General features: G+C 41.4%; 1 protein-coding gene across 3 annotated transcripts in view; it reads right to left on the reverse strand.

Annotated features, from left to right (window-relative positions):
* PHLDB2 (pleckstrin homology like domain family B member 2) overlaps positions 1 to 27102 on the reverse strand; it is a 68566-nt gene that overhangs the window by 34209 nt on the left and 7255 nt on the right. For all 3 annotated transcript variants that reach the window (XM_026848029.1, XM_026848044.1, XM_026848037.1), the window contains exons 2-6: positions 25007 to 25116; positions 20305 to 21653; positions 11159 to 11542; positions 8697 to 8840; positions 7687 to 7824 (exon numbers count right to left, since the gene is read on the reverse strand). In XM_026848029.1, coding sequence (XP_026703830.1) covers positions 7687 to 7824; positions 8697 to 8840; positions 11159 to 11542; positions 20305 to 21653; positions 25007 to 25061 — 2070 coding nt within the window. In that variant the 5' untranslated portion in view covers positions 25062 to 25116. The remainder of the gene's footprint in view (positions 1 to 7686; positions 7825 to 8696; positions 8841 to 11158; positions 11543 to 20304; positions 21654 to 25006; positions 25117 to 27102) is intronic.

The following is a 27102-nucleotide window of genomic DNA, read 5'->3' on the forward strand; positions in this document are numbered from 1 at the left end:
TGACTCCGCAAGCTGTTCGCTCAAGAGCAGCCAGCAGCAGAGCTATGAGCAGAACCCACGTGCTCCAGCTGCTCATCTTCATTTAACCGCATGAGCTTGTACTTGTTAAACATTTCTCTGCAGACAACCACTTTCCAGCCCCAGCATTGACTCCGGAGTCGCATTAACTACAGCCTGGCTGAATTCTTAACATCCTGTTTCCAGAGAAGAGAAATACAGCCCAGTAAAGCATGACATCTGGTCTTAGTCAACTTGCCCAACAGTCTGCCTCTAGATACAGGTTAAATGAATTTGGGGCCAGCCAGGATACAGAGCAAGACTGACTTGGTTGTTGATGATGCTAGGACACAGCTCAGATCAGTTTTGGAGGATACCTGAATATTGTGAAGGAGAGCAGAAGAGCGAGCTGACATGGGGAACTGTCTCCCAAGAGCACAGACACAGGATGTCAGCAGAACATCCATGGTATGAACACAGACCATAAGTGATCGTAGGTCACAAAAGGAAATAAACCTTTAGATGTGATAGAATTGATTTTAGGGCAAAGAAGGAGGGGAAAAAAAAATAATCGAACACTTCTCACAGATGATGAGAACACAGAGGAGATAAAACGACAGTATTAAAGGCAATCATAGCCCCCAGAAGAATGGGAACAACAGAAAGACAGATCAACCAATCGCTTCAGTGTTGTCTCCTGTGGTTCAGGATGCCCTATGCCAGTTCAACACTGCTACTTAAAAACCCTAGCAGGTCCCCATACCCCTTCTGCAGAGAAGTTCTGCTTTTTGATTTGTCATTTGTCACATTCTGCTACTGCCAACAGGCACGCTAAAATTGTAGAGCAGCATATGTCTGCATGTATATATGCCTTCCGAACCAACCTTCCTGCATAAACTGGTAGACTCTGCAGAAATGAGTCAGAGTAAACACGAATGAAATAGAAAACTTCTGAAAAATCCAGATAAAAATTGGAAAAAAAAACAAACAAACAAACAAAGCAAGAAACCATTTTTACCAGGTCGCTCTGAAATGGATTGTATGGCTAGGTGTATTGGGCTCGCTCTACAACCTTCTAATACCCACATCACCAAAAAAAAAAAAAAAAAAAAAAGCCAACAAAAAACCCCAAGGTATGTGTTATTTTCACAGAGAAAGAGAAACTACAGAGAAACCCATAAAGCCATAAACAACGGAAAAAAAGAATACTGAATGCCTTCATATCCAACAGACTCTTATACTTTAAATGTTCCAGTCTGAAGTACTCCAGGATCTTCCTCAGTCCAACTCACCTGTAAATCACCATGGTTTAAGGTAGCAAGCTTCAGACATGCACGCCCTGTCTCTCAGCAGGGAATCACCTGCCTCACAACTCACAGGTTTCTGAGAAATAAGGAGAAGCACAGCAGTTCTTTGATCTGAAAAGCTTCTCCATCTCATCTTCATGCTTTCAACTCTAGCCAAACTTTATTCTTTTACACTCCAAAACAACATCCCTCCCCTTATCCAAAATAACCTACTGCAAAAGCTAGAATTGGAAGAGAAAGAGCGTATTACTGGAATGATTCCTTTCTGCTTGGAAGTGGTGTAATGCTGCAGAGTATGTCTGTTCAGTAAAGCATTTTGAAGATTAAGTGGAAGAGCGAGAAAATGTGACTTTAACAACTCACTGATGAAACTGGCCTAAGCCTTGCCATGAATTTGTAAGAGAATACTCTAGTCCCTAACAGAAAGCACGTTAGGAAACGTAATCTGTTCTTCAGTGGTTACTTGCTGAAAGGGGCAAATGGTACATTTGGGAAAAGTGTTAAAACCGAGGTCTAACAACTCTTCCAGCACTCTTGCAAATTGAAAGCATTTCCAATGCTATGGCTGAGACAAATCAGACAGCATACAACTCTGATTAGAAAAATAATGTTGAAATGAAACAGATCCTCCTGTGCACAAACTGTATGTGCTGCTCTTCTACTTTCTTTTAGACTATTTGCTGCATTCCTTGATCTCTTTCTGAACAGAAGCATAGAACTTGTCATGATTTAGTTGTTTGTCACTAAACCCATGTGAGTTTCATGAAAGAAACCATTAGAGAGAAAAAAAAAAAAAAAACCAACTATGCCAGGCATATGAAAAGAAGCATAATATGATAGAAGAAGGTATTTCACAATAGCTCTTTTTACTGTATGAGTGGTAACTAATTTATTCTGACTGTATACAGTGCTGGCATCTCTATGAGAGATCTCAATTGTTTTGTTTCACATCCATGTATAAAGCTCATGTTAAAAAGGATTTTAAATCAGAGTAATCAATCCCTTTGCTGTAAGTTAAAAAAAAAAAATCACAACAGCTGCACACATTAACTTGCTCCTAAGACAACTCAATTTTTTTTTAATTTCTAAGATCATTCTCCAACCACTGCAATGTGCTGTCCTAGTGAACGGATGAGGAGGCAAAAGAAACCCCCTGATTCTAGAGCACTGTTCCTTCATGAATGTAGAAGAAAAGGAAATAATCATCCAAACCAGAAGAAAAACATATCAAGTGAGAAAATTAGAGAAAATTAAAACCCTGTATAGTCTTCAACATGTAGATGACAGAAGATTTTCCCTTAGTGGTACAAGCCGTTCTGCTATTTCCCTCATCACTGTTTTAAAAGAAAGCTTGTGAATTCAGATTTTTCTCCTTAAGTCTTCATAATCATTTTTTCCTCATTTGTGTTCTCTCTATAGGATATCATTATGTGGATATATCCAGTAGATGCAAGTATACCTCAAAATACTTAATCCTGTGTTTCATGTCTTATGGAGGTTAATAATGTTATAGACATGATAACTCATCCATTTAAAACATTTACTAACATCTTGCTGAACTGGAATCTGACAAGGAAAGATTTAGAAGGTTATGCTAAAATGTGTAAATCTGTCAGATTTATTAGGATAGATAACAACAGAAGGAATTTTGAATCCAGAAGAGAAAGGATTGAGGGGAGACCACCAGTATATTTAACTCTGATTGCTCATCAGACAGCTGCTCTTTCCTTGACTCAGTTCTTGCAAGTCAGTAAGTACTAATTCAGCAAAGAGGCCAAGCTTCAGACATTTTGGCATGCCTGGGATATTCTGTTAATGACTGAAAAATAATTCCACAAAAGCATGCAGACAAAATTAAATGTATTCCAAAAAAAGATGAGTTATCTGCTGCCAGCTGCTCCTGATTTCTGCTCTTGAAGAGGGACAGGAAACCCGTGTTGATAAAGTGCCCCAGAGTACGTATTTCTACCATGACATAAGGCAAAGGTCCTCCAGAAGAAAAGGAGTAACCTCCTCCTCTCAAAGCACAGCCTAAACTTTTCCATAAATAATTGTTTTCAAACTCTCTGCCAAAACTCCCATTTAGCTATGATTACCTCCCACAGCACTTCTGCCGAATTCACTACACATTTTAAGTTATTCCTGTTTATTCATGCTTGCTGATCTGTTCTTTCTTTCCCCAGCTACATTGTTCACTTCAACCTCATGCTTTAACTTGGAGACATCAGACATGGCGAATCATTAAGCATCTTTCTCCACATATGCTGGACTGCATGCTTTAAGACTAAGGAAGCACCGTACAAAAAGAAAGTACTTTGCAAATCTGGGTAACATCCAACTGGGCACATACAGTTTTCTCCAGCTTCCTCACAGACAAATGTCAATCCTGAACTAAGTCTTGTGAGCAAAGGGTCATTAGGAGGAAGTCATAATTGTAAATAGCATCATGGACCTGAGGTGCTGTTCCACTTGAAACAATAGCATCTTTATTGTACACCTACAGTACAGTAACATGAATGAATGCCACGGTAGTTACAGGGAGCTGGGCCCGGATGGCAGGGAGAAGGGAGACTGGCTCACCTGCTTGCTTGTTCCTGGGTCCTGCCCAGCTTGGCTCTCTCCACAGTAATTTTGTCAGTATCTGTAGCAAAGCTCTTTCATGGACAGCTTCAAGCTGTATCTGTCAAACTGTGTTAACTAGCAACTTATCATGGCTGTCCCTGCACAGCTCGGACTTGCAATTATCAGCTTAAATGCTGCTATTCAAGTATGTAGTTGGTCATCTTTTTTCTGTGATTAAAACCAAATATGTAGCATGTGGTAGTTAGAAAAAAAAAAAAAAAAGAAAGAATGAGATGATCGCAAGCTGTGCTCCAAAGCATGGCCATGGAGGCAAAGCCAGACCTTCCTCCATACACTAGCAGGATTTCCAGCATCTCTGAAAGCACAGGCCATGCCAAACACCTCTGGAAGCAGCTACCCCAGCCAGGACAACTGAGTCCTGTCAGCACTTGTACCTGGCGGAGATGCACCACAGCCAGAATGGAGCCCTGCAACAGTGCTGAAAGTCTCTGCCAACTTCTTTTCAAAATGGCAACTGCTCATAGCTCTTATTTCCAAAACCCAAGTAAATCAACACTAATTGCTTTGTTCCTTACAATGTGTGTGGTGGCATACTTACAAAAGCAAGGGAAACGCTTTCAGCTCACCACGTGATGTGTGCTGTATTATCTTCCCCACTGATTCACTCATTCTTCCTCACCAGTAGTCCTGGCACGTGTTCAGGTAGGGCTGAGCACAGGACTCGACTGAGATCAGAAAGCAGCATACCATGTAACGTAAAAAACAGCTTGCAAAATCACTTCCTCATTTACAAGCAAGGTGCTGGGACACAGAGACACTGTACCACAGCGAAGAGCACAGTGGCACAGCCCAAACCTGAACTCAACTCTCCTGCCTTCAAGTATCTTTTCCAGTCAATTCTCTTGCCTCACAGGGCTAGAAACTCTGCTGTTAAAACTGTGCAAAAGTTGGCAAAGTTTTCTGTCCTCATCTAAATGAACTGTGCACAGGGCATTAAAAAAGAAATTGAAAAAACAAATCAAAGAATCAGGTAGAAAGTAGTACAGGAGCTTCCACCTACAGTCTATTTCGAGTACGTAACATGGCTCAATAACTAGGTTGCAGTTTATGATCTCTCTTTTTAAGAATTTCACAGGTTTTTCAAACAGGTGCATGGGTAAGGATGAAACACAACCAGGCAGGGGTTTCCTGTCAAACAGGTGCTGAGATCAGTGGCAAATTCCAGGAGATGCTCAAGTCGCTTCAGAGACAAGTGCCATCATGCACAGCACTAATGCCCCACCATCGTTTCGTGAGTGAAATTAACTCTTCCTCTCACCTCAAGACAACAGATATCAGTCCCTTACCCTGACAGAAATGTAACCACTGTCTGAGCAGTGGGACCCAACAGCTTCTTGCCAGGAAGCACCACCAAAACCAAGATCACTGGTATTATCAGGGGTGAAATATTCAGGCAACTAGAAGAAACTGTGACCATTGTGGGGACACTGGGACACTTGTTCTTGCAAGAAGCAACACAGAAAGTACCATCAGCAGGGTAGCAACTACTGGCCAAAACCTGAGCCTTAATTCTGTCCCCCTTTTTTTTTTTGGGGGGGGGGAGGGGTGTTGATGCTGTACCACTACAGAGCAAAGATGTTGCCTGTCTTGCATCAGATCAGCAGGGCTGCAACCTTAAACGTACAGACACACAAATCAAGCTTTAAAAAAAATGTTGTTGTTTCAAGTCAGCCAGAACTTTTATTTGTCAACATGACCAGCGCCATCTGTTTTGCTGGCTGACACTACTTTCCCCAGAACTCCAGCTGTCACTTTATATTTCGCCTGTTCACAGAAGCCCGTCTCCCATTTCTTTTTTAAACTTTCACTTTTATTCAACACTTTCAGACATCTTCCAAAACAAAACCTGTGAGCTCTTTTAGAGTTTATTTCTACAAAGATAATTTCTGTATTAACTGAGCCATGGCTTCAAGTCTAGAGCACCACACTCACAGCTGGGCTTTTTGTTTGTTTTTTAAAAAAAGGAACACAAGAGAAATGACAACTAAAATACTGTAACTGATCTGACCAGTGGCATGCTTCATACTGAAAAAAAAATGCCATGAGTAAACTTTCCTTTTATAAAACAAAAGTACTTTTTCTAGGCTGCTTTCCATATTTCAGTTCAACTAAAAATTTAAACAAGATCTGGCATTTTAATTTTCTGACTGCTACACACTCATGTTCCATCATATGATCACAAGGAAATTTGAACAACCTTCAGGTTTTAGAATAATTTCCAATAGTTTCACAGAACTTTGAGGCTACTAGAGAACAAATGCAAAAGGCAAAAGATCTCTTAGAATTTCTAGGTATGTTGTTTGTTACCACCTACCAACCCAAACTAGCAGCATCCTTTTAAAGGGTAGTTTGCACCACCCTATCTGCTCTTACCAACTTTAAACTCATCTTTATACTACAAACCAAGTATAAAGCACGTTCCATGGACAGCTTAAAACATGACCACAGGCAACACCGAAAACTGAAGGATCGTGGAAGCATATGACAAGAACAAGGAAAAGCACAGGCAGGGAAGCCCACGAAAGTTCAAGCTTAAACTAGACGTGTGCTATCACTCCACAGGGCAGAGAGGTGGGAGCACCACTCTTCTCCCCAGACACAGGCCTGACGAGTACAGCCACAAAACAGCATTCAGGCTCACAACAGGGTAGGCAGAAATTGAGGACAAAAAGCTCAGAATAAAACAATGCAAGCTGTAAGGCATGAACTAAATGGGAGCTGTGAAGTAGCTAAAAATGTGCAGTTTGTCTAAGCAAAAGCAAGTAATGCAGAAGAATTCCAGGTATTTTTGGAAAGCTTAAAAAAAGAGGGGGAGAGACTAGCTAGAGTATTTCCACAAGTGACAGGTTTAAATTATGAGGTAGAGGATGAAATTTAGAAAGGAAACATCACTGGCTGAAAGCCCTGGAAAAACTTCCTGACCTTGAGATATTATTGGCGGTGGCACATCCCCTGTGGAGAAGGCTTGCCTGCCTGGAGAGGCCAGCAGAGCCTGCCAGAGGGAACCAGTGCTCCCTGGTTTAGGGGGACAGCTTCACCTTGCAGGCCCTTTCCATTTCTGTACTCAAAATCTTATTATAGTACTATCCTATTTTTCAAAAATATGTTCATATACATTTGCTGCATATTTGCAAGCAATTAAGTATCTGACTGTAGGAGAACTAACTCATTCCTTGGACTTAACCACAGAGAGAATATTCTACAGTACTAAAATTGTCAGTTAGCCAACAAAATAAACCAACATAATCGCTTTAAAATTATGTACATGACAGGTGTCTTATATCATTCTATATAATAGATAAAGCCATAGTCTGAAACTGCAGCCTTCTTTCATTCTGTTTATTTGTTGAGAAAGGATTTTTTTTTTTTTTTAAATACAAAATATACAACCTACCATGGAAGGTAGTGGAACAGTTCAACTAATACTGTTCTTTTAAACAACAGATAACCCAAGTCCAAGCCCTATATGGATTTTTTTTATTAATCAAAAATATCTTCACAGTAGTCAGGTCATTTTACTTAAGCGTACTATATTTTGCTCATCAAGCATACCTTGGGAAACCAGACTGTTACAAGGAGATGATGGCAAGACAACTATTTTTTTCTTCCATATTTATCAAGTAAATTTACTTATAGACAGTACTTCATAAAATAACCTCCAACAATATGTTAATCATACAAATGTATTTTGAAGAACAAGGGGAACAGAGCACACAGCTAGCTAAGATAGCTCAATTACCTTTGTCTTTTCACCAATAACATTTCTCTCCAGCTCAGCTATTTTTCTGTTTAGATGATCCAATATTTCCTTCTCTTTCAGCAGCTCTGTTGTTTCAGATTTCTGTTCCCCATCCAAAAGGGCACATTCCATATCCAACTAGGAACACAAAACATTTTTCAGAAGCAGTCCAGATTAAGAAGAAACCTTGATATACATTATTTTCTGGGGGAAGGGGAGTGAGTTGGTGATTATTCACAAGAGACAAACACTTTTAAAAAAGGGGGGAGAAAAAAGTAAGTTTTACTGCCACAAAAGTAAAAAGAGATCACAAATCTGAGAAAAAGTAAACCTGCAACATAAAATACTGAAAAATAAAGTCCAAACCAACTTTAATTTGAAGATTCTTTTTTTTCCAAAACTTTTTCTTTTCTATCTCTTCTCTGTGCTTCCTCTTGCTATAATACTGTACCAACTCTCTGTGCCCAGGCTCCGTAGCAATCCCTTCTGGAACAGCTGTCTCTTTCCTGTCACCGATAATTGGAGCAAGTACAACCCAAATGCCTGGCCAGCTTAGTCTGCAACTGTGAGATTCCAGAAGTCAAGAGGGTGCCAACATACCCCTGCCACAGTAAAGCCGAAGAGGTTTGAAAGGAAGTTGTCTCACTTCCTTTCTCTTTAAACGGTCACAGGAGATATCACCATAAAACTCCCAAGTGACACAAGGTATTTAGATCAACTGAGTGACCATTTAACAAGCAAGATTGTTCTAATTCCACCTCAGAGTATAACAGTTACAGCTGGGAAAGGCTAATCTGAGCATCACATCCATCTCCCATCTGGGGAAAAATAAGGTTCATAGTAGGAGACTGCCAGGTCCACGATTCTGTGCCTAATCCTGGTGAAAAAACACAGAATATGAAGGCTACATACATCCATGAGTTCCCCGTGTACTTGCTGAGCCTATCACACTTACGCTATGTAGACATACCTAACAAGCAAGACATTTAAAACTAAAACATATTTCATACCTCTCTCGAGGATTCATCCATCTGGTCATTTAAATCTTTGATCTTCTGCTCAAGTTCTTCCAAGTTATTTAGTATTACTATGCGCTCCTCCTCCAGTCGACCAAGCTCCTGCCCTCTTTGCTCATCACTTGTGCATTCTGGTATCTGCAGTTGCACATTACAAGAGGCTCATTAGAAAAAGATATAACACTGTCTTTCCGTCTCCCTTCCTATTGTGTTCATTTTAGACAAGTATGGTACTGCTGGTTTTGAACCCATTACATATTTCCTATCTGCTATATTGCTATTTCTATAATTAGGTGGTGTACAAGAGAACCCAACATGATACTTTACTTCCAGGCATTGGAAGTAAATACTATACTTAACATTAAATACTATTCATTCTACAGGAATTATTAAAACCTAACCTTTAAGAATACTTTACATTCTGTGCTATTTAGGTTGCAAAAACCCAATTTTTCCCTTATAAAAATAACACAGATAAACTAAGATGCTTTTTATTTAAATTTCAGCTGTTCAGATAATAAAAGCCAGGAGGTAGGATAAGACATTTTTGTAACCAGCCAGTAAGATGGGCAGCTTCTGTAAAATAAGCACGAAAGTTGATTCTGTCTCTCCAGTTAGCACTGATGAAGTAGGACTCTTAACATTGCTCTTTTTATTGCCATTTACTTACTAGATAATTGTGCCAAGAATGAAACGACATCATTAAGAAAATACCTGTGATCTTCTACCAGCAAAGGCTAGATGAAAGAGTATTGAGTTTCAAACGTATTCTTCATGTTCATTTGACTCCAGGGGCTTGCGATCCAATTACTCTGGTAAGGCTGCCCGCTCATTGTCCCCAGTCAGAATGAGAAGCGGGCTGCATGCAGGGCTTCGCGTTAACCACTGGACCACACAGCCTTGCTCAAAAGGGGCTCAGCTCAGCTACTGAATGGCTATTCTGAGAGCAGGCATTTTACCCTGAACAAATCTGATCTCGGTATTTTAAAACAATGAGCTATGTTTCATTAACACAGTTGCTTGTTATTGCTTTTCTCAGGGCTTAGCAGAACAGCCTTTACAATGAGCGAATGAATGGTATTCCTTGATTAGTGTTAGTAATCCCAGCAGGAAAGCCTCTTTTTGTCCGGCATCCTGTTCAGATAATGCTGACACAACATCTTCGATTTCAACTTCCTAATAAGGGTTTCAAACAGGATCTCTGACTTGCACGAAGAAAGTAACAAATGGGAAAGAAATGCAAGACCTCAGTAACTTGTTAGTGAAACATCCTACTACCTTTCCAGCACAGAAGGACCAAGCCACAATAGCATGTTTCTGTTCAACACATTTTCACACACTGAAAGACTCAGCAGACAGATTTCCAGGGAGATCCCCCTTTATAAGATGTTTGCCTACCACACCTCTCTCCTTCTTCTTCACATACACACTTCTGTTGACTATAAAGATGTGAGTTAAGCAGAGCTTAAATAGAATTCATGCGAGGCATAACTGTGCTGAAGCTCATAGAGTGTGCAAATAACAGTAAAAAGGAGAGACACAAAGTACTCTGAAGGTGTGAATTTGTTAAACGGAAGCCTGCTTTTATGGCTTTGCTTGGTCTTACTATGATCCCAAGTCTAACTCTTGAATAAGTTATTTAACACACTGCCTGTCGCCAGGATTTGCTGCACTGCTGGTCTGGCACACCAGAGCCTAGGCACTGACACAGGACAACAAAAGGCCGTGGCCCCAGTCTGGAGGAGGCTGCTGCTGCCCTAGCTGAAAGAAATTGTTAGGAATGCTGTTAGCTCAGTTTTTGAAGGACAATTTCTCTCCCAGCAATTAAACAACAGTGTGAAGTACACAGAAATGGAGCTGCAGCTTACTAAACACAGTAGTTGGGTCGGAGAGGCAGGTGGCTGGCTGCTGCCACGCACCCCATGAGAGGCAGAAGCTGATTTGACAAGTGGCTCAGGTCCAACTCTGGGAAAGGAGACAGGACAGTAAATTTGAAACAGGAAACTCCTCTTCACCTCCCGTGCAACTGTTCTGGTTTGCCCATGAAAAAACATCCTCTTCTTACAGAAGACAGGAACCTCAGGCTGGGAGAAGACAGCAGAGCATCCCTTCCCTCCTATATCCCAGCACAGTGCTAAGCAGGGTTCCTGAAACTTCCTTACAAATTAGATATAGTGTGATGATTTTTTTTTTCCCTCAAGCAAATCTTTCTCCCCCACAAAAATCTTAAAACTCTTCCTGAACTATACATCCTTCTGAAAAAAAAAATATCCAGTACCAATAGCTTCCAAGAAAATGAAATAATTATTTGCTGACTGCTAAACTGTACGAGCCCTGAAATTAGTTCTCACACCTAAGCTATCCTAACTGTGGCCCCTGCCAGGACAGCCAACTCCTAGAGGAGGATTTTGAGCAGTTGAACCTGGATTGTACTCCTCCTTCCTACAGAGCGTTACCTTTGGTGTGATGCTCAGGTAGGACGATTCAGTGGTATCCTTCAGGAAGCCGGGAGCAGCAAAAGGTGGAGGCTTCGCGCTTTCATTGAAGTGCTCATCGGCTCTTAACCCTCTAGAGGAGAGGAAAGTGGCAGTGCCACGGCTGTGGGTGCTCAGCTCCGAGAAATCCGAATCGCTTGCAGATGATTTCAAATGGCTTCTGAATCTTGGTTCCAGATTCATCTGGGAGTCTTCAAACACCGAATCCTCATCAGAGAGCTGAAGTTTTTCGAGTTCTTTGTTAATTTTTTGAACATCAGCAACTGTTGTAGCTGCAGCAGGGTCGCTGTCAGATTTGGAGTATTCTGCACACAGATTGAGGATTGTCTCCAGTCGCTGTCGTTCCTAGTTTAAAAAAAAAAAGGTAACAGCACTAAGCATCACATGTGAACTAAAGTAAAGATGAAATAAAAAAAAAAGTTTACTGGAATTTTTTGTTGGTTTGGTTATTGGTTTGGGGTTTTTTTAGAGTGAAGGATTAAAGTCCTATAGTTCTATGTATGTGTCTAGCACTGACAGATTATAAACAGATATATACAAATAAATTACCATATGAGATGAAGGATCAAAGTTAACATAGAAGAAAAACTTAAAAAATGAAAAGTACATTTCATAGAAATGAACAGCTACTTAAATAAGATGTTCTAACACTTATTTATCTTTCCAGTGTAGAAAGTTTTAATATTAAGATTCAGGCTGTTGTAACCTTACCCCATTTGTATGTACACATGTCCAGTGAGCTCACTGTATACATCACTAATTGCTCCACTTTACACTTACACCATACTCCTACCAAGCTGCAAAGTATCACACAGATTCTCCATGAACTCACTCATCATTCCTGACTTGTTTGGATTTTCTGTTTCGTTAACTTTGATTCCCTTTTTTGGGAGAGAATTAGTCCACATTTTGAAACACACAGTTTTAGGAACAATAACAGAAATTGAGGCATCACAGATGTCAAATGCACAGAAGTGGGGGAAATATTTACAAACCAGTTAAATTCAAATTCACTATGGATTCATACTAATGTTTCAAACTTGAGAATCTGAGTAGCTGTGCCAGTTTGACCTGACTGCTTCAAGTTGCTACAAGTATTTAGTTCCTAAAGGACTTCTAGATCTCTATGATACTTTATAAGAAGTACCAAAAAGCTGTATTTTTTTTTTTTTTACTGTATGCATAGCTTCCTGTAACTTGTATTTCAGATGAATTTTTTTTACCTTTTCATTTCTAAGAGGTAATGATTTTATGTAGTTTCATGTTTCTTTTGCTAAAGAAGAAAAATAATGTAAATAAAAAATTGCTTACCATAAGCCTATTGAAAATTCTGCTGGAAAAAGAACCACTGTGAGAGTTCCATGCTTGACATTATACCTGCACTAATGATCTCATTTCTGATTTCTAGGAAATCCTTATTTTTAGTATTTAAAAAGAAAGCCAAAAAAACCCAAATCAGCTTCCTTCCCCAGGAACCACTGCAGACATACTAGTTTTCCAAGCTCTACCCAGCATTACATTTGCAAAGAGGATTTGCAAAGCAGCTATTGCTGACAGTCCCAACACTCCCTATGCCCAACAGCAAGCAATAACAAGGATCAAGCAGTGCACTGCCTGCCCCTTTCCCTGCTGCAAGCCACTGGAGTTTTATGAAAATTTAACACCGGTTTACAAGCACTCAGCTTTTTATACAGCTACCAACAGACTAGCCGGCTGTATGGACCACACCTTCACATCACCCTGCATCACCCGCAGTTAAGAGCTGCATTTCTGAGCTAGAGAGCCCATCTGAACCCATCTGTTTCCAAGCACTACCCAACCTAAAGAGCTCTGCGTGACAGAAGTTTTGCCTTCAGGTTCCCAGGTTCCCACTGCAGGTTTCCTCCGAAGCTTCCTGTACCAGCACTGGCAGAGACGAGCCGCTGAAATAACGGAGCCCGGGGCAGCTGTGGGTCAGCAATCACAAGCTTCTATTTTCCATGAAATGGGTCCAGCAGATTCTCCAGACATCATTCAACCCCAAATGATCGACATAATTATAACTCCCCAAAGCCTTGTTCCCTCCAGGCAACCACTGCCAGACCCTAAGCCTCTTCCCTTACCCCTCCAATGTCACTATCCTCCCTCTTACTAAGTCTTTTGGCCATGCAACCCAATTCCTAAAGCGCTGTGCAAGTGCTGGCTGGGATCGCCGGTAATTACGCAGCTCTCCCCGTTGTGACGGCACCAGGCCTGGCCCTTTCATACAGTTGTCATAATGGTTACAGATGGGAAACGTGGCACCAGGACATGCAGTTCCATCCTTCCCCACAACAGCAGGGTGCATCAGGTTACACTGTGTCAAGCCTCCATCCTTTCAAAAATAATAGGAAATGGCAAATTTCAAAGCACAGCCACTGCTCATCCTCGCCTCAGCACTTGGGTAAGGGGCTCTCACTGCAAACCCACCCTTTGCTGAGCAGTCGGAAAAAAAGAAAAAAGGAATTCTTCCTTCCCCAGCTCTTAGATGATCAAAAAAAAAAAAAAAAAAGCTCAAGAATTGCAGGAAAACCTCTACCAGTCTTCAAACAATTCCTGATGAACTTTCAGACACATTACAGAAATACCGGTATCTCTCACTTCTATTTTGACATGTGCCAAGAGGCTTACGGACAGGAAGCTCTATGGTTATTTTATACACTCTATTCTCATCATTTCATCTCAGCCAACTCATTCCAGCTCCAGCACACCTGCATTTAACTGTCTCCAGCATTAATTTCTGAGTCAAGCAGCAAGCTAGGAAAGCACCCCTGCAATGAGAAGTGCAAAAGCAGTAGCACATGGAAAATCCAGTCAATAATTTTGCAAGAAATACCACACAAGTTATTTGTGATGCTGAACACAGCAGAGGGGGGAAAAAAAGATATGTCAAAAGAAGGGAATTGGTTTAAAATTGCCTCTGGCAGGAGGGAGGGGTGTTGAATCAAGCCTTGTAAGCCTTTCAGTGTACTTCCCCATAAAATGTCCTTTCTAACAGACTAAAACCTCTCGATGTATTTTCTGTGGATCTCTTACTTGCTATGAAGAGGGGTGTACAGGTCTTGTGCACTCTCTACCTGAGCAGTTTCACCACTCCTGGCTTTACCAAAGCTAGCCACCACCTATGGACAGCTGCTGAAGGAGAAGGGTGGGATAAGGAGATAATAATCCCCCTCTCTTACTGATTAGCAATGGTATTAAAAGACATCCCTGTCATATTGTAAAGAAAAATATTCCAAATTAGCAGAGATAATACTTCCCACTTTTTTAACAGCAATCATGTTAGTGATTCCTGGATTTGTTCATCTGCTGCGTGTCACATATATGAATTTTACAAACGTGTAGAAGTGATGCTGTATCTAGATATCAAGGCAAGACTTGGTTAATCAGCTGTGGCAAGCAGGAAGCTTTTTAGATAAGTGCCATTAGCAACTGGATAATCCCAGATTTCATTAAAAATACATATGCAGTCTATCCTTTGTGACCAACACTAATGAGAATTATGGCTCATCCATGCAGCCAGGGCTCCCTTTGCCTGAAGAAGAGCCTATTACTCTTTTCAGCTACCAAAGAACAGCACTTTTCCACTGCTGTTCTTTAAAAAAACCAAACTCACGTGCAGACAAGCAATCAGTTTCACAGCAAAAACCTGAAGCAGCAACTAGTCAAAAACGATGGTGGGGAAAGAGGCAGACAGATCAGGGAAAAGAGCAGCAGAAACTCCTCAAACTTACTTTCTTACAAATACATTCAGTACCCCACAGACAAGAAGGCAGGAGGAAAGTTTCTCTTTCCTTCCTGCATTTCTAAAGAGCTAGTGATTTTCTACCTGTCATATACTGAGAAGCTTATTTCAAAGCTAGATTTTAACTGGGTTTGAGAACAGCTTGCCAACTGTTCTTCCCTTTCCCTCCAGTTTGCACCAGTTTCTCACTCCAGCCTCATTTATTTCCTCATTTTCAGTCCTTGTTTTGCTATAGTTACATCTTTGGGCTCTGAGGTTCCCACTAAGAGTACAGAATTCAGCAAAAGCGCCCGTATCTCACGGCTGATGGGCAGGCAGCCTCTCGCAGCAGAGGCACCTGTGCAGAGAAGCATGGCAGAGAGGCCGCTGCAGCTCGGGGCAGAGGACCGGGAGCAGGGACCAGGCTGGCACGCCTCGTCCTTACCTTCCCAGTACTGGCACCAAGGAAATGGACCAGTAAAAGCAGAATAGATGAGTGACGCAGAGTAGAGCACACATCCAGGGAGGAACCGAGCAGACAACTTTCTGCAGAATTCGCTCCTCTATCTGCAAGCACGTATTTGGCTCCAGATGAAATATCATCAGCTTCCAAAATAACAGCGTTCTTCAGACCAGTGCCCCCTTGCCCCTACAGTACCTATGCAGACATTCCTTTTCAAATCACGCTGGGGACAGGAGCCTGAAGTGCAGTAAATGACCCTTAAGTTCTCTAAGTGAGAATACATCTCCTGAAATGGATTTCTTCCCAGCCCTTACTATTCGTTTGCATAAAACATATAGCTGCAAAAATTAAATGTACGTAATTCATACTTTGGATTATTAAAGATCCCATAGAAATGTTTTGAAACACATTTAAAACAGAAAGTTCCTGAAAATTTACTGATTCATCAGTATCAGTTACATTCTGCTGGGTTTTTTACCCTATTACATGGCACCTGTTAATTTATTCAATTAAACTGATGTTAAGTGGCTATTTTGTAATACTAGAGAGACTGTCAAATACTAGTAGTGGGAAAAATTACCTTGATCTAGCCTTTGTCTACTTGGCTGGGGTTCCTGTGAGAGGTCAGTCACACTTTTATACACAGCTTGGGTACTTTATGTTTAAAGGGTCTATAAAAAGACACAGTGCCAATATAAATTTATAAAACACGTATATGAGGTTTTTCCAAGCTGCATGGGAGATTTACATAAGCTCTATTAACCATAATTTTAAAGCAGTACCACCTTGAAAATTCAAAAATATTTTCATTTCATTTTCCCCTCACACGAGCACATCTCACTAAATTGTAATGCATCAATGGAAGCCAGGCACAGGTAGATTCTATACCATTTCCTGCTTGCAGAATAAACTTAATGAAAGCCAATGCTCTTCTGGCTGTGAAAAGGCAGACTATGGAATAAGCTCCTTGAATTTTATTACTGCTCGTTTGGGCATCAGTCCTGTAAGCTGGAATCTCTCCCATCACAATTCCTGCATCTAGGAAAAACTTCATTTAGAAGCTTATGTTTACAGATCCATACAGGCACCTGGACTATGGAAGGTACCACACAGATACTGCACATGTAATTTTTAAGTGCCTACCACCACCTAGAGGTAATACATTGTACTGCCTAAAAAACAGCACTAGAAAAACCAAGTTCAGTGTTAACTCAAATGAGCGGGCATCAAACAAAACAGATGGCCTTAATATCTATCTGACTATATTGTCTGTGCTGTTCCACCCCCAAACCTCCCCACAGGCTGAAGAGAAAGACTGCCTTTCATATTCCAGCAGCTACCACAGTTGGGCTTTTATCTCAGATAGGAAAAAAAGAGTGAGATTTCCTCTTAGGAAAAAAAAAACCTTCAATAGCTAACTGAATCTCAATGAATACTCTTTGATCACAGTGATATTTTATTTTCCTTGTTCATGAGACTCCTGGGCTAGCTGCAGCAGTAGATAACTCTGACTTCTACCTACTTGTCTAGAGCTTGTATAAACACCCCTACATCAAGATGCAATCAGTCAGCTGGGCTGGAGAGAAAGCAGAAGCAGATTGAGACCCACCAGCCTGATACCTGCGCAGGCTCCAGGAGCAGCCTCATACGATCCCACCTATTCCCAGAGCCCACCAGTCCCCAGCGATGGCAGCAACAGGAACTCTGGTTCCTCACGCTCCTCAAATCACAGAGGAACAGGCTGGCAAAACAGAAGTGGCACCAGTCTTTAGCTAGTCTGAGTGAACCCAGCCATAAAAGGCAAAGCAAAAGAGAGAGGAGAAAAACACCGAATCCTACACAAGTACATACATGTCTTTTCTGTTTGCAGCACAGGAACAAATTAAAACTCACACGTTTAAGTCATTCTCAAAAAAATCTTGCAATGCGTATTTTCACTACTTATACCCTTTTTTTTTTCCTCTGTTTATTACTTTGGGCAATGACAGCAGATCGTTTGATTTCACATGCAGGTCCTAGCAGCAGCTCAAAATGCAAACTTCCAGTGGAGTCTCTCACTTAAAAAGCAAACTAAGCACAAATAAAACTCATACAATAATTTATATGGAAAAGAAAAACATGAAAGTAAATAGAAGACAGCAAGGGCAGGTACTAGGTCAGATCACAATGTCTACATAGATTTTACTTTAAAAAAAAAAAAAATCCAGAAGTGAATACACCACCTCAAAACCTGCTCTGTGCCAGAAGGATAGCTCGTGCAAACAAAGATGCTCTCCACTTTGTATCCAGGCTTAGGTTTCTAATGAGGTTCTCTGAGTAGTCCTACATTTTTCCTCTGCCTACCTTGCTTTAAAAACACACTATGGAAGAGTCTGACACTTATGCATAGAGGGACTATGTTTCCCCTCCCATTTACCTACCAGTACAATCTGAACTTTTACTCAGCCCTGAAAACCCAAAGCATAGTTTTGCTACCCGTGGGTGCTTGTTTAGTTGGGTTTTTTCCCCCACCACGCAAAAGAGAGAGACCTGAGCAGACATGGATCCTGAACCTTTGGCCATCTCACAGTACACAGTGTAAGACAAAACTGTTCTTTGGAAGCTCAGGCTGGATATATAAAGATTCTATTTGGATAGGCCCATGACTAGATCCACACAGAAGGTCAAAAAAAAAACCCAAAAAAGGACAGGCTCTAATATTCAAAGAGCTGATGTGCATATATATATAATACATATATAAATACTTTCCTTCTTCTCAGAGATCTAAAAACCTATTTGTGGTTTTTAGACTCTCAAACCATTGAAAAGAGGCACTCTCCTGATAGCAACTCTTCCACCAGGTAGCTCTAACAAGGGGGAAAAAAAAATACTGAGCAGGATCCTGCACAGTAGATTCCTCTTGATTGAGTTAATTTCCTTCATGTTCAAATTATATGCAACACACAAATTTTTTTTCAAAAACTTTAACATATATGGAAAAACAGTAGACAAATTATCTTTTTAAGGAATTGGGATGTGAAGGATGTATTGTCCATCAAGAAAAGAAATGGGGAGGCAGGGGAGGGAGGAAAGTAGTTATTACATACAAATATAAAGCTAGAACAATTGCATTACTGAATACTGAAACAACCCCCTATCTTCTATCCCTCACCACAAAAAAACCTAACTGTTCTCTTTGAAATACAAATATGGTCTGTTACGCTGGCTTTTATGACTGATTATCTCAGGTTTTACAGCATGACTGTCCAGAAAACCCTCTGGTAAACAGCAAGCACCACTTTGCACACACAAAACACCAGGACTAAGGAGAAGGGAGGAGGTTTCTCAAAGGAGTGGAGGAACAGCAGGGATAAGGCAGCAAGAATAAAGAGAAGCAACCCCCTAGCATTTCTGCTGCTGCTTCCCACTTCTGCATGGCCCTCCTCACCCTCTGGAGCCTGCTCCTTGCTCCCAAGAAGCCACAGCTTCAAGGGGAAGCAGCAGAGGTTTTGGGGGCAAGGTAGGGCAGGGGTTCTCTCCCAGAGGGGAGAGCGGCAGTGCCTGCTGCCTCATCACGCTCAGGACTTGACTCTACAGCCCTGGCTTTAAGCAGGCAAAGACGAGCATTTTCACACCTTATAAACCCACAGCATGTATCTTAAGACTACAGCGCTGAGCAGGTTAAGGATGAAAAGGCAGGCTCCGGCCCACATTAACACATTCGTCTCCAACTTGTGTCAAGGACATAGGTGAGACGGGAGGGAGACTATAGGAATGGGTTACAATCCTTCAGCTGAACCTGCCCGCGGGTGTAGCTCAAAAGGAGAGCAGTGGCCCTGCACAGGCACTGCGCCATTGCTAGTGGTCCCTGATGGGCATCCCACTGCTCCTGCATTCTGTCTCCCCAAGGCTTTTCACCCGGCCTGACCAAGAAAGTGAACTCCCGTGCAGGCTGTCTGCATGCAAACTGGACAGGTTTAAAAGTATCCTATTCCCATTTTGCTCAAATCCATAAAGAATTGAATTAAAGCAAATATAAAGTTAATGTCTCAGATCTAAGACTCAGTAATACAAATTGGTCCATCTAAATGACCTCGGTTTCCACGTGGATGATAAAATCAGTACAATATGAATGCATGTTAATAGGATCAGACTCTTGCAGCCACTGAGAAAGTATTTCTTTGGAAAAAGTTAAGTATCCTCTCAGGGATAGTTTCAGTAAGAAACTCAATCATCTGTGTGTTCTGAAAACCTTTAAATTTTTTTCCCCTACACAAAAGTTGTTTCAATAATAGATAAGTTATATTTTACTACCAGGTTTAATCTGAAGCAGTATGCATTGCTTTATGTTCACTAGAGACAAAGAGAGAAACTATCCCTCTCTGCCACTCTCCGTTTTTGGAGGGGGAGAATGAAGGAAGCCTGTATTTTCATGAAAATACTCAGAAGGAAAAACCACAACCAAACAGAGAAGGCTCTGATGACACATGTTGGACCCACACCAATGTCTACCTGACTCCGCAGCACACATGGCTAAGCAGCTTAATTTTACCCACTTACCACAAAACAATGCCATCATGTAAACCAAACAGTGCTGGATGCCTGCAGGGTAATTCATGAGTTTTATGTACATAGACATTTTAACAGGGTCCACATGATGAGTGAACACATTTACAAGGGTTTCAACATATTTTTTTAAGATAGCTGAATGGTACTGTCTATCCAAGCTGTTACATCAGCAGACTATTTAAGCATTAGCTTCATGGACTGCAATAATAAAAAAAGACATCTGAAGCAGGCAACTTGAATTTCAAAACACGGCAGCTTATGCTTTGCTGTACCCTCCTGATGGCTAGACCTGGGATGGACATTTTGCAAATGCTAACTGCTACAAAAAAAACTCAGAGGACGAGAAAAAATTACCAGCCGTTCCATCTCCTGCTCCCGAAGCCGCTCTTCCCTCTGCCTCCTGTGATAGTCCATGAGGTCTTCTCTTCCTGAAATGGAGCTAATGCTGTTCTTCCGCTCTCGCATTGACGTTTGCAGTGAATTTGGCGTCTGTCTGTAACTTTCCAGATCTGGATCATCAAGTTCCACAGAACTGGTGGAAAGGTTTCTTCGGACAGAGAATGACCGGTCAAAATCCACTGGGGAGAAAGAACTACTGGGACTTGTCCCTGAGAGTCCAAGTCTGTCAAAATCATCAGAAAGATATGGGGAAGAAGGTGCTAAAAGCATTTTTTTAGCAATTCGAGGGCTTGCAGGAACACTAAGAGTTGAACTGACATAAGGATTATTTCCAGAGACAGAGTTTGCATGTGGTAAAACCCCTGAGCTGCAAGAAGAAAAATTCAGGTAATTATCAGCATCGAAAGCATTCTGAGGTAGATCTTTTTCTCCAAGTTTTTTCCTTTTCGTATTACCCAGAGAGCTTCTGGGGGGCAAACTTAATGGCACCAGCTGGCTTTCTGTTGATTTATAAAGTCTGGGTAGGGAACGACTGTACATTCCCATATGACTTAGAGATCCACCAGAGTACTTCCTAGGCCGTGAACCCAAAGTCTCCATCATCACATCCTTGTGCTTAACTGGTTTTATGTGAAGGGCCAGGCTGTCTTCAATATTCATTCTCCTGCCTTGCTTTGGGCTAGAAGGCATGCTGGCCGCCCCCGAATTGCTAGCAGGTGAAAGCATCAGCTCATTCCCCGAGCTTCCATTCCACATGGTCATAAGAGAGCCCGAGATCTTCCTTGTCTCTAGCATTCCTGGGAAGTAGACATTGTCATATGATTTGTTTTTCTGACTGTACTTTGAGTAGTAAAACTTATCCATGTGTCCAAGGGATTTTTCATTTTCTCTGCTGGCATGAATATCAAAGTCCGTCCTTCCTAAACTGTACCCGCCAAGGGATGGAGACGTGCTCGAAACAGAACCCAAATGCTTTACAGAGATGCTTTTATCTGGAAGATACAGGCTTTCACAGGGGAACTGCTTGCCTCCTTGAATTTTGGTAATAGAGTGTGTATTTTTAACACTGGAGGAAGAATTAGGTTTAACTGGCATAGGTTGTGAAAGGGTTAAATACGAGCCAGCATAGTCCCCGTTTGTTTTAAATTTGAGACTTGATGAATATTTCTTTGGGTTGAGGTTTTCCATAATATCCTGGAGACCATTTTCAAGGGAATTTGCCACAGAACCCTTTCCCAAACTAGCATTTTGTAATTCCATCTGGGTTTGTGTGTGGCTGTACTCTGCCATAATCTTACTGGAATCTGTAAAGAAGAGAAAACAAGAAAAGAAACTCTTTAGCAAGTAAGTAGCCTCTTGCATATGCACATCTGCACATTAGCTTGAAAAGAAAACTTTTTTTAAGAATTACTGTGCTTGTAACATATGTGTCTCAGATCGTTAAGCAAAGGAGGGGATGCACAACCTTTCCATCTCTGTTTTTGCAAAAGATAGAGACTAAAAAAAGAAGGGATAAAGCAACAATAACAAATTCACACTACAAATCAGCAACACAGTTGGAAGGAGGGTAGACTCTTTCTTTGGTGTCCTATCCATTGCAGGAGCCTGTGGCTCAGCCCTTATAATCCTAGGCCTCCTACAATGACCATAAAATAAGGAAGCATTACTGTCCTGATGGTTTACAGCTGAGGAACTTGAGGTGCAGAAAGTCAATGTGAAGCAGACAGCAGAGTGAAGAACTGAACACAGGTCTCCCAGGATATGGCACATAAGATGCTGCTCTGGACTACTCTTCTTTTAACCTGTGCAGCTAGTGCATCCAAGCCCCAACATACTAATGAGCTCAATTCAAAGCTCAGGAGGAGTTTGTCACCTTTCTGCTTGCTCTGTGAATTGTGCAAAGCTTCATGGAGAAGTCCAAAACCAAGGCCCATTTTTCAAGGTGTTTCTGCTCTTAAAATACAAAGCTGTAACTATATCTGCAAAAATCTCTTCAGTTAAAAGACAGCCTCAAGGAAGTACAGTGCTAGGCCACATGACTTCTTTCAAAAGACCAACAAAAACACAGGATCGATGAAAAAAACTGACCAAGGTTTATGTTCCCAGGTCCTAACACTTGTTCAGAATTATAATTTATATTCTGGAAGAGGACATCAACCAAAAAAGCCTTTGCTGTGGTGCATGTTATTGTTCAACAATGTGTCAAGCTCCAGCCTACAGCTCTGAGTCCCACTTTGCCGAAAGCAAAGACTGGAGTTCAGCTCCTGACAGTGTCAGTCACTGCAGGAGATAAACAGGATCCCCAGCAGGCTTGAACTTAGACCTCAGCTGATGTAGAAATGGCACCATTAACATTTACAGCAGCTCCTTGGATGTGCTAGGCTGTGCTTTGAACTAATAAAGCACTCTCCAGTGTCAGCTCCTGCAGTGCCAGTGAGTGTTGCTTCTGAAAATAATGGTCAAATCTGGGATTTGCTCTTGGCTCAGTCACATTTCACCTGTGACTTCAGCTCTCTCATGAGAAACCTTATCTCAGCTTGTCACTCGGCAGGAAAACCTAACATCCAAACGTGTAAAGTGCCTTTAAAATCCCTGGAGGCAATACTTTAATCCTCTTCCACTTCAGACAATTAGACGAACCCAGACACAAAACTTGGATTCTCACCCACTACCAAAGCTGATATGATCCCGTTTCATTGAGGATCACTAGATGCAGGCATCTAGCAGAAGGTGGCAATGCATTCTTTAAGCGGGTCCTCGTTTCTGAGACTTTCCTGGCTAACAAGGCAAAAAACCCTGGAATTCATTATTGTCCAGGGCATCAACTGCCTCTGTTGCACAGGCTTCCCCTACTCACACTGTCTTAAGTCTAAGTGTGTAACAACACATTCTCCTCAATTCTTAAGGAACAAACCCATAAATTTAAGAACAAAGGTAACCGTCACTAATAACGTAATTAAGAAGGCGGCAGATAGAAGGAGTCAGCATTACAGGGAGGGGGAAACAAAAACAAACAAACAAAAGCAATCAAGCACCTGCTTGAGCATAGTGGATCTGGCTGAGCATGTGTTAATTACAAGCTCTGGCAGTGGCCAAAAGTTTTAAGTTGTAGCTTCAAAACCAAGCCTCAGGTTTAATATTACACATAATTTAGTATCTTCATGCTGACTGTGGTTTTATTTGCTGTAATTTTAACACGTTTGTTATGATACAATTACCCAGGTTGCCTTTGAACAAGTAAGTTCACAGAGCTCTCCATCAGACCATCACTGTGGTGAACAGTGAAACTGCAATTTCTTACAATTTGACATTTTACTTAACATTTTTTAGCTATTTTCACAACTTTTAATCAACACAATGATGAAGTTCAAATGAACAAAAGAAGGAACGTGACCCATGTTCAACAAAACTCTTGTCAGGACAAGACAAAATCATCTGGAAAAGATCAAGCATTCATCATATTAGTGGTGTTATAAGGAAGAATAAGATGTAAAAGTTATTTAAGAGCACAGATATAAAGCAGAATGTATATGCCTTGTATACCTAGCCTTCCTTTGCGGAATGGAACCCAGTTTCCATCCTTGTCTCTCTTTCTCCTTCCCTCTTCCAAATCTCCCTTAAAATTGAAAGCTACTCTCATATCAGAATTGTACCATCCAAATCATAACTTGAACACAGTTTAAATTCAAATGTCTTTGCATAAATTCCACTGGCTCCTATATAAATAGCTTAGCAGATACATTAACGGGACATTAATAATTGTTTATTACTCCCTTGCAACACCAGCAGAGCACATTTAATCCTAAGAAGACTGGATGCTTTTGCCAAAAAACAAGTTAGCACATGGAAACTTTCAGGCCTGTTCACCACAGCGATGAAGGGTTCATTGTACTTGAAATCCAAACAAGTACAGTAAGAAAAGGTCACAATACCTTCGTGTAGCCACTTGGATTCAAATTTTCTCTACTACACTTTATGCCAGTTCTTCTGTGTTTTTGGTTCCAACACCACAGTGCCCGCAATCATACAGTTAAATCCCAACTGGAAGACAGCACATGTTTAGCTGAACTGTAGCTGCTTCCCACAAACCAGATCTTGTTTGTTTTGTTTATTTTTAGGGTAATGTTTGGGATGAGACTTTATGAATACACCAGGATGCTTTACACATCCTGGCTGACACTGCCTTCACATATGCAGCTATTGGGACTGAAGCCAGGAGCTCCGGCACATGGCATGCCCTAAACTGATCCTGCATCCAGGTCAGATCCAGCTTTCACTCTGTAACCTTCAGCATGCAACACAAGGCTCCTCTGTTTAGCAAAGTATTTGCTGCCTGGAGCTATACAGAAGGAAATTCTTCCATTTCTTTTATTTTCCTTTTCTTCCCCTCATTCCTTTTCTTCCTTTCCCGAGCTCTTTAGCTGGGGTTCACTGATACCTATTCCAGCCAGGCATTAAACTGATGGGGGAGGGCTGCCTGTCTGCAGTGTGTTCAGCTGTGGCCTTATTTTGGGTGGTAAATGGAGTTAGACACGGAATAAGAACAGAGTGCTGATTTTATCAATGCGTCAGGAGAATTAAAGGACCAAAATTAATAACAAATTCTGACAGATCTCAGTACATTTACAAACAAACTTCATTGTTATTAATTGATTACCTGATCCAACATTCTGAAAGGAGGAGAGGTTACTTCTGTTTGGCATCATATTCATCTTCTACAGGATGGTTAATACAACACTGATTTGAGTGAACCAGATAAATTTTGACCTGTAAATAAAGTAACAAAAGAAAAAAAAATGTGTTAAGTGTATATTCTGAAAACATTTTTCAAGTGTATAATACAGACCAAAACTGACTTTTCTTATGGTAAAATTTCCAGAGACCACTCAGAAAGAAATATGTTAAAAGACATTTAGAAAGGGCACTCCATGTTTAATGTGGAGACTGTGGAAAAATCTGTCTGCAGTTGTTTTATCAGTTTAAAAGTCCATTTAAACTGATTTGATAATCAGGTATTACCTATGATCCTGACTCTCTGCAGGCAGTTAACTAGTCACAGTCCCCAAGTTTCATCTGTGATTCTGTAGTTTCCTGAAGAAATCATTAACAAGGTTGGACTTCTCTGCTGAAGGTTTTATTTTTGAAAGCACATAGGCCAATTTCAGCCCACGCAACACCAGCATCCTGCAATCACAAAGAAACCTATGCAAAAACAGGTATGAGATCCAAAATACAGAAAATGTTTTGGCATGCAAAGATTTCTGAGGTTCCAAAGAAACCAGACTAGGAATGTAAAGAGATCCTTTAAAGTTCATATTTAAAAATATTTTAAAAAAATGATATGGTGACAAGAGAGACTTGGCTTAAAAGAAATACCAATATTAAATCCCAGCCACTAAAGACTAAAATTAAATCCAAATAGAAGATCTCTAGTGAGTTCCTCTATTAAAAGATTATTTTTTTTCCATACACACATCTGTTTTTCAAAGGTTGACAAAAAGGCTTTAAAAAAAATTGCATCAAGTGACAAAATTAATGGTGACCATCTGTAGGTCCTCTGGGCTTTAACTCTGGTCAAGCAAATAGAAACCCAGCAGAAAAAACAAGTGAAGAATAGAGACAGATGTCTGGGGCTGTCTAGAGACAGGCACCTATTTAATTAACTGCAGTCATTACAGCCGCAACATTTCATGTCCCCATTGCACAGACTTTTCGTGCCATGCTTTTTCACATTATTCTCCTGGGAGGACAGCCCTGTGAGAAGGGAGCTGGCTGCTAATCCCCACGCAGGGAGGCTCCTTCACCATGACCTCTGGCTTCTCCATCACCTGCTCCCCACTCCAAGGGGCTCTCCCATGGGGGACCATGCTCTCTCCTCCCCTCTGCTCCCCCAGGAAACCCCCTGCACAGGTCTCGCTTCACAGTGCTTTTTCCTTCTCTGCAGAGGTAGTTTCTTAAGGGGGGAGTTTCCACCACATGGGGCACCTCTCTCCCCCTACAGTAAGAGGTGGGCTTCAACCCTGACAGCCTCCTCCAAGAACACACAGTCTACCTGCTCCCCAAGGAGCCAGGGTGAGGAAGGAGACCATTGGAACACCATACCTCCTGGGGAGACTCACCCACCACCTCTGCCCTCCCCAGCACCACCGGACTGAAGCTCTCCAGAGCAGGTGGTGGGAAACAGCTGGGACAGCACATAGCTTTTCAACCCAAGTTTCATGCTCAACAGCTTATTTTGTTGACATGAAATATTTACTGTCCTTTTCACCCCACTGGGTCCTCCACCTGATGGAGAGTCTCCTTCCAGGTTGACTCACACCCTTCAAACACAAAAGCTGTGTAGCGTCCCCAGCGCCCTCCCTGCCAGCAGCGAGGCCGGGGGGCTGCCTGAAAACCCCCCGGTAGGGCTGCAGCCGACAGGCAGCTGACCCCAGCAAGAGTTAACAGTGGTTCTCCCTCGTAGAACTGGCTTTCTGCCCCTGGCCTGCCTACAAAATGCGAAGGACTCAGACAAAAATCCTGTTAAAATTGCCGCTACGTTGCTATCGTGGCATATCACTTCTGTAATCTCTATTAAAAATACTGCACTTCAATTCCAGAGCTTCCCCAGAAAAGAACTAAAAATTAACTTTTCAGGACACGTTCAACTTGACACAGGAAACTAGTGACTCTCACCATTTCACTGTTCTGTAACAAAAGTGTATTCTCGAACGGAGAATTAAAATAAGGACAACTCGGAATTAAAAGACAGAA

The sequence above is a fragment of the Athene cunicularia genome (genome assembly GCF_003259725.1).
Source record: "Athene cunicularia isolate RWA chromosome 1 unlocalized genomic scaffold, athCun1 chr1_part1, whole genome shotgun sequence".
NCBI lineage: Eukaryota > Metazoa > Chordata > Aves > Strigiformes > Strigidae > Athene > Athene cunicularia.